The following is a 10,526-nucleotide window of genomic DNA, read 5'->3' as shown; positions in this document are numbered from 1 at the left end:
TGGCACAAAGGAGGGGAGGGGCCCTGCCTGTGGTCACACTTGCCCAGTACACCAGTGGGCACAAGAATCCAGGTTTCTGAAATCCATCCCAGGTTTTCCATTTTGCCAGAAGGAAGGCTGAGAATTCTCAAAGGGGAATACCCTTGCTGGTAGCAAGCTTTTGGTGCCTGCCCTTCTTCTAGTCCCCCTCCCCCCATTCAGAAGCCTGCTACCTTGTTGGAAGTGGGAAAGCAGGAGACCCAGTGCCTCCTCATAGAGACATGTGTAGCTCTGTGTCTCCTTCTGTTGTAGAAATAAATGGTTTCATGTCACACAGGCTGTTCCACATATATGCCTGGGACATCTTTCCATGTCAGAATATATATCCCTACTTTAGTCTCTGGACTGTCTCAGTATTCCACAGTATGGATAATACTATGTTTTTTGTTTGGTTTGTTTTAACCAGCCCTCTATTGATGAACATTTTAATTGTTTCCAAAATTATAATACATACTACAGCAGAAGTCCTTCCATGCCTCCTTGTGCACCTGACTTTTGGAAAGTGACTTCCCAAAGTAACTCTAGCACCTACTTGGTGGGCAGTGTGATGAGCATCCTCTCTATACAGCTAGGTGTAGGAAGGTGGGAATTTGGTCACAGTCGCACAGCAGGCTTGTTCTAGACATGGCAAACGCGGGGCCCTCTTCAGTCCCCAGACCTAACACCTTTAGTCCCAGCTGATGATCCCTTAAGTCCTTTACACTTGGGTCCAGCTTGGATTGAACTTGGCCTTCTGTTTATTTCAAATGGCCCGGAAGACCAAAGTGTGTGGGTTGTGCCAAGCACTGCATGCTGAATGTCAAGGAAGAGAAAGACTACTAGATAACCTTCACTGACTGAGGGAGTCCCATGGGTGGGCCCCTAGAGGATGAAGTAGGCTGGACTATCTTCCTGGTTTACAAAGCATATTTATGCCCATGATCTCATTTTACTCCTCTGGAGTCTGTATTATTATCTTCCTCATTTAGAAAGGAGAAAAATGATGCACAGAATAATAACTTGTCCAACATCACACAAACGAGTAGTAGCAGAGCCAGGACTGGGGACTTGTTCTTTAAAAATTCATATATTATCACCGCTAAAAGGAAAAATAGCATTCCTGAAAGTGTGAAAAACTGAAATTGCAACTACAAAAATAAAATGGCGACTTTCAAATAGAAAGTTTGAAGAAAAAAAAAAAACTTGGAACAACAACAAAAAAGCTTTGAAAAAAAAATCTTGGTAGGTGACCATGGGCACATCATCTCATCTCTCTGAACCTTCGTTGTCCTGTTTTCACAGAAAGAGAATGGTAGTAACAATAACACTAAGCACGGGAATGGGAGCTAATATATACTTCACTCTGCTCTAATGCAACAGTCGTTTCCAAGTCTGAGCTTCCCCTGCAGACTTGCATTCAAACATACATATTTAATATGGCTCTAATAATACAATAAATCTTATAATCCTATGATAACACACGATTTTGTCTCCTAGTTTTTCACGTGACGTCATAAGTTTTTCCCACAGCCTCAGCAATCCCCTTTTCAGGGGCTATTATCCCCTGGATTAATTAATTCCTGCTGCTGGTGCCAGACAATTGACTGCCACCAGGTTTTCACTATTTTGGCGGATACTGGAGGAAATCTCTTTCGGATTCAGAGAGGTTCCAGAAAGTCAGAGACTGAGGTTTTCGGACCCTAAGCTCCTGACCTCCCCAGGCTGTTCACCCAACCCCACCGGCCCTCTGCCAGGGTGCCTGCTCCTGCCCTCACCTCTTCCAGAGCCTGAGGCAGAGCTGAGGCCTTGCCTGACAGCATCCTATAAAGACTCAAAGCAGCAGCCTCAGAGCAGGCGCAGAGAAGCTTCTAGGGAAAAGGCCTGGAAAGAGCTTCCCTTGGTGTCCCCCACCCCCTCCTGAGAACTGTGTATTTATGCCCCATACCTCTAACTCAGAGAATTCTTTTAAAATTCAACCTAAAATCCCATTTTCCCTTCTTTCTTCTTACTACACAAACTTTTTTTTTTTGGTCAGGGACCTGTGGGAATTTCTCCAGAAGTGTGGAAATGCATTGCATTGTCTTTTCAATTCCCCCAGGTCCTTTAACTCATCAAGCCTGTTGGTACCAGGTTAAGAATACATCCCAGTTGGAGGGGGCTGGGGGAGGCATTCTCTCTTTCCACCAATCCTGGCTGCCTCCCACTGTTTTCACTGGGCTTAATTTCATAAGTGCCCCTTTTTCAGTCTTGAGCAGGTACCCATTCACCTGACAGTCACTGGAATGTTCTAATGTATTAGAGGCATGCCTGACAGAGATGGGTGGGGGGCGAAAGAAGGGATCTGAGGAGCTGCGTTCAAGTTATGGTTCCTTAACTTTTTGGCAGTGAGACCTTGGCTCAATCATGTAACCTCCCTGAGCCTCTACTGCCTCATCAGGAAAATAGGAAAAATTATAACCTGTACTTAGCCAGAGTGTTGAGAGATCTCGTTTGCGAAAGCGCTGGATACACTGTAAAGCACCTAGGAGCGCACGGCACCTGGAACCACTTTTGAAAAATATTTGAAGTGTTCCCCCAAATCTTCCCTGCTTTTCTTATCTTTGTGGGGTGAGGGCTTGCTCCACTCTGCCCCCACCAGGACCCTCTGATCTAACGACACCCACCCTCGCCAAGCCCAGGTGAACGCACATCTCAGCCCAGGGGCAGTGAGCTCGCACTTCAGGCCCGAAAGCGCGCACTCAGCACCCACTCGGATCTTCCTCCTTTGTGCACCCCGCATCCCTCCCACCTAGATTCGAGCGTGCCCACCCACCCAGCCTGCTTCCCCCCTCTCCTGCAGCGCACGCGTGGAGCGGGGCACTCAAAGCGTCCCCGGTACATCTGGGCGCGCAGGCCACCACAGCTGGAACGCCCGGCCGCTCAGGCTCCTGGCCGCCCCCCGGCCCCGCAGGTAGTGGCGCGAGGCGGGGTGGGGGGGAGCAGGAGCGCCGGCGGGGCGGGGCCCGCGGGGGTGGGGCGGGGGCCTGACTGCCGGGTCGGACCGCCGAGCCGCGAGGGACAGAGGCTCGGGAGGCGCGTGGAGCCAGCCGCAGCCGGAGCCGGTGCCGGAGCCGGAGCCGGAGCCCCAGACCGCGCCCGCGCCCGCGCCCGCGCCGCCATGCCCTTGGCCTTCTGCGGCAGCGAAAACCACTCGGCCGCCTACCGGGTGGACCAGGGCGTCCTCAACAACGGTTGCTTCGTGGACGCGCTCAACGTGGTACCTCACGTCTTCCTGCTCTTCATCACTTTCCCCATCCTCTTCATCGGTGAGCGCGCGGGGAGCGGCGGAGGAGGGGAGGGCACAGGCGGGGAGGAAGGAGGAGGCGCCGCCGCGCACCACACGGCTCCCTTTCCCCCCTCGGGCCCCGCGACCGACCGGCAGTCGCCTCCCTCCCGGGGTCCCCTGCTCTGTGTTGTATCCCGCGGTCCCCGCACTCGCCGGCCCTGCCATCCCCTCCCTCCCTGAGGTGCACCAAACACAGGACGCTCGTGACTCAGGGGACCCCCCAAGTTTTCCACCGCAGAGCCGAAGCTGAAATGGAGAACAGGAAAAGCAGTGTGGGCGCTGGAATGTTTGGGAGGGGTTCGGGCTGTACCCCCAGTAGTACAGTGTAGGGAGACAGGGCACCCCTCCCCCGAGGTACTCTCCCGGTCAGCCGAGGCTGGGCCCAGGGAGAAGGGCAGCCTGGCCTCGGGAGCCGGAATGGAGGCCCTGTGAGCCCCTGTGTGTTTTGGGGCTGCGCCAGACAGTGATCAGTAGCCTCTGCAGGTCCCTGGGGGTCCCACGCGCCCTGAGCGAGGAGAGGCAGGAGCTAGGGACGTGGGTCCTCTTGTCTGCTACTCCATCTGGACCAGCGTCACCGCTTGAAAGCCCTCTGCAAAGTTGGGCACCACTGTTAGGACCGTCCTGCATGCCTTTTCACTGTGGTCCTCTTTGTCTCTCTTCAGAACCTTGAATTGTCCAAGCTGGCTAGAGCTTTGTCAACTCACAGGGTGTTCCCCACCCCCCCCCACCCCCTGCATCTGCAAAACTTGTCAATTCACTCTAATGTTTTTAAAGGGCAAATTTTAAAATTCGTATACAGCTTTTGGGAAGAAAGGAAAGATTGTCACAAAATTAAGAAAGGAAGAATGTGGCAGAGGCAGAGTTGCTAGTTATTGACAATTAGAAATAAGGAAGAAGCATATGTTCTCAAACAAATGGTTTATTTACATGATTATTTGTCATACAAGAGGTTAGTATATAAAATGAGTTCCTGCATAGGAGGGCCTGCATGGGTCCAGGCTTCACGCTTGGACACTTAGGTCACAGGTACCAGACTCGGGCATTCTCATGCACAGGTGTACAGATGGTTACACTCCCCACTGTGGGCTCAATACCCAAGCACTCTCCCGGGGTTCATACACCCTCTTCCTGGTGAGCCAGGCTTCCCACCTCTCCATGGCTCTCCTTGCAGGATGGGGCAGTCAAAGCTCCAAGGTACACATCCACCACAGCACATGGCTCCACTTCCCTGGGCACAACCTGCGCTGGATCCTGACCTTCATGCTGCTCTTCGTCCTGGTGTGTGAAATCGCAGAGGGCATCCTATCTGATGGGTGAGTACTCAGGAGAGTGGATCTGTCCTGAGGTGCTTCCCAGAAGGCCAGAGGAGACCCCAGCTCACCTGTATTCCATGAGACAGTAGCATTTGCTAATAAATCCAGCAACCATTTATCCAACATGTCCTGTTGGTTCTCTGTGCCAGATACTGGACACAAGTGAGACCCAGGCCCTGGCCACAGAGTAGAGGGAACATGGATCTGCATGCCAAGACCTAGGGAAATAATCCTAGAGTCTATTAGAATGCCCCAACGCCTGTGGAAGATGCCCTGCCTCTTCCTCAAGCTGCTAGAGTTCCCTTCTTGGGAAGAATAAAAATCACTCTTGCTTAAGACCTTCCCTTGGTTCCCAGTTGTTTCCAGGTGCTCAGCCTAGTATCTGGGGTCCTCGCAGTCAGCACCCCCACCGTCTCTAACCTCATTCCCAAGGCCTCCCCTCACCCACCTTTCCTCTGGGCCTCACAGAACACTCCTTACCCCTGTCACAGCACAGATCATACCATATTTTAAGTTTCTGTCTATTTGCAAAACTGTCTCCCCCTGAGTGAGAAAGTTCTTCAGAGTTGGGTTTTATCCATCTTTATAGTCACAGCACAAGGCACGTGACAAAGCCACATAGATATTTATTGACTCCTTAAGAGAAGAAATGAAATAATGGTACAAGTAAGAACTCTGGGAGGAGAGAGGAAGGCAGGACTGGGCAAGCTTCGTGACTGAGGGGCTCCTGAGCTGAGTCTGGAGGTATGACAAGGTCTGACAGCAGAGGAGTTTGGGAGAGGGAGGGCCAGTGAGTCAGGAGGGAGGGGGAATAAAGGCACTGGAAGGAAAGCAGGTTGGGGTGAGAGTAGTGCTTGGGGGCTGGAGCATGAAACACAAGCAGGGGAGTGATGGATGCTGGGGCTTGGAAATCAGGGTGGGGGCCTCTCCAGGAGGGCTTGGAATGCTAGGCCGTGTCTGGGTTGGGTTTTGTCAGCAGTTTGGAACAGAAGAGACACATGGTCAGCACAGCATTTTGGGGTGAGGACCCTGGGAGGTGTCCAGGGCAGCCTGGAGGCAGGGAGAGGCTGGAGGTAGAAACAGCACCTAGGAGGTGATTACAGTAGTCTAGGTGAGAGATGACAGTGCCAGAAATGGTGTGTCAGCAGCGGGGGTGCAGAAGGAGGAGATGAAGCAGCCATCTCATGGAGGAAGGCTGAGCGACTGCCTGGGTGAGGGGGTGGTAGAGGGTGGAGGGCATGTGGCTAAAATATCAGAAGTCCAACCACTCTGAGCTGGAATCAGACCATGCCCAGATTCCACTCCTGCCAGCCAGCAGCAGGGGGATGGGATCCCCCAGCCCATACACACTACCTCACTGTCCCACCCCCAGTGTCCCTGCATGCTGGCTCCAGCAGAAGTCTCTGGGACAACTGCTTGCCTTGGGGCTCCTCCCGGTTGTCAGAGTCCCCCAGATGAGCAAGAAGACCGGAATGCTTGCTGCCACATAACTAGCAGGTGACAAGTCCACCTCCCATCCCCCATCCAGATACCCCTTCCAAAGCAGCACAAATGTTCAAAAGGGGAAGGATGCTTTGTGAGCCCCCAAGGCCAGAAATTCTCACTGGGTTATAATCAGTGTAGTGGCAGAGAGGAAAACACCCTGCCTGTGGAGGAGGTAGACCTGGGTCATCGGCTGGTGCTTCTGCTGCGTATCAGCTACAGGACTTCAGAGCAGTCACTCAGCCTTTCTGAGCCTCACTTTCTCTACCTGTGAAATGAGCATAATAATCCCTGCCTTGCCTGCTTCACAGGGCCATGGAGGATGAAATTAGAGCACAGACAGGGTGCAGAAATGGAATAGCGGAGCCCTGGGCAGATAGTACATCTCCCAGAATGAGGGAGACCAGAATGAACCAGGTCAGGGACTCCCTCCTGCCTGCTGCCAGCAGCCCCTCCTGTGTGGGGCTGCATCTGTATCCCCTACCTCCCCAGCTCAGTGCAAACTGCCATTTCCTCCCCAGGAGGCAGGCTGGCTCCTGAACTGGATACTTGCCACCCGGTCTTTGCTGGCCTCCATCTGTGGGCCCATACCCCTGGGCAGGCAAGCATGAAGAAAGGACATAGGAAGGGAGCAGACAAGAGGAGAGGCCACAGATCCTGCCCTGTGGGACCCCCAGTCCACCCTGGCCTGGGTTTGCAGACCTACCTGGGAGTCTAGGGGCAGGGGGCAGTGGAGGCTAGTTAAAGCAGTAGTCTTCAAACTCTGGCTTAGTTTAGGGTAAGCCGCATTTAGTGATTAATTAAGGCATCTTAAACCTATAGGGCTTCCTCTCTTCCTTTGGGTTTTGTTTTTGTGTGGAGCTCTGAATTTAGAACACCAAAAGCAGTACAAGTCAGGGAGGAAATACTTTTTTTAGCAATATAACTAGAATGTTTTCCTAGATCACGATACACTGGAAAAAACCCGTATATAAAAAACTTTTACCTAATTTCTAACCTAATTCAGTGTATATTATTCAGGAAAGCAGCCAAAGTCTGTTTTGTTCAGTTATGTCATGAAATATTTATTTCAGTTATGGTTAATCTTCATCTTATTTCCTTATATCAAATGTTTATCATTTCTACCTCCTATTGCAAAAATGAATTTATTTAAACTTATGATATAACATTTAACTTAAAAATGTGTGGAGTATAAGTTTTTTCAAAAACTTATTTCAAGGAGTACAAAGGCAGGAGTTTTGAAGACCCCTGAACAGGGTGTTGGCTGCTCCCAGTGACCCCATTAGTGACTGCCCTGTACCTCCTGTTTAAGTCTTTTGCTGAGAATATCCACTAACTAAGGTTTAAAAAGTATCAACATTTATGGTCTCATTTATTAAGAAATCTGGAGGCCACCTCTCTAGTTGGTTTGGTGACTTAGTGATGTCATCAGAGACCCAGCCTCTTCCCATCTTTCTGCTTTATCCTCTGTGTGTCTACTGAATCTTTCCCCATGGTCACAAGATGGCTGCCAAGCTCCGGATATCACTTGGGAAGGCAAGGGCACAGGTGCCTGGGTGGCTCAGTCGGTTGAGCGGCTGACTTCAGCTCAGGTCATGATCTTGCAATCTGAGTTTGAGCCCAGCGACAGGCTCTGTGCTGACAGCTCAGAGCCTGGAGCCTGCTTCAGATTCTGTGTCTCACTCTCTCTCTGCCCCTCCCCTGCACGTGCTCTGTCTCTCTCTGTCTCAAAAATAAATAAAACATTTAAAAAAAGTAAGAAAAAAAAAAAGGAAGGCAAAGGCAAAGGGGACATGCTCTCATATGTCTCTTCCTTGTGCATGATATCTTCCTCTGCAGACTTTCCTTTGCATCTCATTGGCCAGCATTGGGTTATATGGCCATCCTTAGACCAATCACTGGCAAAGGGATGTGGAATTGCATGGCTGCTTGAACCAATCACCATCCATTCCCTAGGGCTGGGCCCACTGCTGCTAGAACAAACTTGTGGTTCTTTTAGCAAAGCAAGAGGAGAACATGTTATTTGATAAACAGCCCATACTGCCTCTACACCCTATACACTAGTCTTACCAGACTACTTAGGGCCCCCTCATGGCTCTCCTCATGTCCTCCCTCCTTCTCTGTTGAACTCTAGTTCCCCCTTCGAAGTCCAGCCCGGTGCCACCTCCTCTGTGAAGTTCTCCTTGGTTGTCCACCTACTCTTGTGCTCTCAACCTTCAGTCCATCTGCAATATCACTTCCCTAGACTGCCTAGACAGGAGGTTAGCTCCAAGCGTGTTTGCCCTCTCCCCACTGTCAGCTTCTTGAGGGCAGGGATGCTTGGCATGCTGGGCAGAAGGAGCAATGCAAGCAAGAGCAGCACCGAGGTGGGAAGTTGGAGGGGGCCTTCTGGAAATGGAGGGGGGGGGGTCTCAAAATGGCCTCAGCAGAAATAATGGGCTGAGCAGTGCTGAAAAAGTGGCTTGAGGCCATATCATCTGGACCTTTGGTGCCAGGCTGAGCAGTGTGGGTTTTGCTTTCTGTAGGAGGGAGCTGTGGAAGGGCACAGTTAGGCCAATTAAGTAATGAGCTTCCTCACCAGTCATGGGGAAGCGTGAAATCTGAGAGAGCTCTGGCTCCCTACAGGTCTTGTCACCAGACCAGAGTCCACCCACCACAGAGACCTCCGTGAGTTACAGTGGGGAGGGGATGAGCTGGTATTGGCCTCCATCACCATCCCAAGGGAAGAAACCAAAACTGTGACCTCTTAGCCTCTCTATGCCTCAACTGTAAAATGAGACTAAGAGTACAGACTTCATGGGATTTCCTGAAGATTAAATGAGTTCATATACATCATGTGCTTAGAACAGTGCCTGGCACAGTGTAAATGCTCAATAAATGTTGACTATCAGTGCTGTCATTGCACCACCTGGGGCTGGGTCCAATGCTGATTTATGCTGTTCATGCTAAGTGGGGCTGTCACTAACAGACTTGTGGTGTACGGGTCCCTGTACTGCCCAAGGGACCCCAGGGACAGGAAGCCAGCTGTGTTCACTCCCAGAGAAGTGGTTCCAGGCTGAAGACTCTCCAGCTGTGACTGCCAAAGCTGGCTTCCCCATGGCAGGTTCTATAAGCGCGAACCCAGGGAGAGAAGGTCATGAGTTCCAAAGCCTGGATACTGAGCCCTCATAGTCTCATTGTGTGGACTCGGGGGCCCCTAACTAAAGAGCATGTTTGGGATCTGTGTAGGCTGAGCAGAGCTGTCAGTATAAGAAGTGGAGCTGTGTGTATGATCCAGAGGCCCTACTGTGTGCTAAATCCGAAGCGTAAAGCCTGGGCTGCGCTATTGGCCCATCTACCTCCAATCTCTCTCTCTTTCTCCCTCTCCCCCATCCCAGGGTGACTGAGTCCCGCCATCTCCACCTGTACATGCCAGCCGGGATGGCATTCATGGCTGCTGTCACCTCCGTGGTCTACTATCACAACATCGAGACCTCCAACTTCCCCAAGCTGCTGATAGGTAGGGGAGAGGGAGGGGAGGGGAGAGGGATGGTTACCTCCATTCATTCCTTCAGATAATGTTTTCTGAACACTGACTATGTGCCAGGCATTGTTCTAGGTGCTAGAGGTTCAGAAGTGGAGCTGAAACAATCCCTGCCTTCTGGTGTGGGAGAAGACAGACAGGCAAAGAGAGTGAATAAACAAATAGGGAGGAATGATGCTGTGAAGAAAAGAAAGCTGAGCAAGTCTTTGAGTGTGATGGCTGTATTGCTGTCTATATAGGGTGGTCAGGAAAGATCTCTGATGAGAGAAAGCGTGTGGGTATTTAGGGGAAGAAATTTTCCGAGGTTTGGAATAGCAAGTGCAAAGGCCTTCTGGTAGGAACAAACTGGCAAATAGTCCAGTGTGGGAAAAGCCAAAAGAGGAAGAGAAAGAATGGCAAGAGAGGAACAGAGAAGACACCTAGGCTTTGGGTCTGAGCACCTGGGCAAGTGATGGTATTAATAACTGACATGGCAAAGGAGCAGGGGCTGGGGTTTGGAGAGCTGGGGCGGGGTTGGGACATGTTGAGTTTGAAGCAGCCAACCCATGTGTCAAATGAGCAGGTGAATAAATGAGCCGGGCACTTGAGGGAGGTCAGGACTGGAGATGTATACTTTCAGAGGTCACGGGCTTACAGGTGGCACCTAAAGCTTGAGTGTGGATGAGGTTACCTGGAGAGAGAAGACCTAGACCCCAGGACCCCAGAGTTAGAGCCTGCAGTTTGTGAACATTTAGAAAGATCCAAGAAGGAGTGCTTACTTAAACCTTCTGACACTATGTGGCTGGGGTCCCGGGGAATGACTATTGATGTTTGTTGAGCATGTACTGTGTGCCAGGCTTACATGCATTATTTCACTTGATTTCCA

The 10,526-nt window shown here is 51.1% G+C and overlaps 1 protein-coding gene across 6 annotated transcripts in view; it reads left to right on the top strand.

Annotated features, from left to right (window-relative positions):
* Window positions 1-3,020: 3,020 nt before the first annotated feature.
* ABCC8 (ATP binding cassette subfamily C member 8) overlaps window positions 3,021-10,526 on the top strand; it is a 77,217-nt gene continuing 69,711 nt past the window's right edge. For 5 of the 6 annotated variants that reach the window (XM_058688388.1, XM_058688386.1, XM_058688389.1 and 2 more), the window contains exons 1-3: window positions 3,021-3,323; window positions 4,515-4,656; window positions 9,516-9,637. In XM_058688388.1, coding sequence (XP_058544371.1) covers window positions 3,176-3,323; window positions 4,515-4,656; window positions 9,516-9,637 — 412 coding nt within the window. In that variant the 5' untranslated portion in view covers window positions 3,021-3,175. Of the gene's footprint in view, window positions 3,324-4,514; window positions 4,657-5,322; window positions 5,401-9,515; window positions 9,638-10,526 lie in introns of those variants that run through there. The other variant, XM_058688390.1, reaches the window with a different exon arrangement.

The sequence above is a fragment of the Neofelis nebulosa genome, chromosome 10, assembly GCF_028018385.1.
Source record: "Neofelis nebulosa isolate mNeoNeb1 chromosome 10, mNeoNeb1.pri, whole genome shotgun sequence".
NCBI lineage: Eukaryota > Metazoa > Chordata > Mammalia > Carnivora > Felidae > Neofelis > Neofelis nebulosa.
Note: the sequence above shows the minus strand (reverse complement) of the source record. Positions and strands in the feature narration are given on the sequence as shown.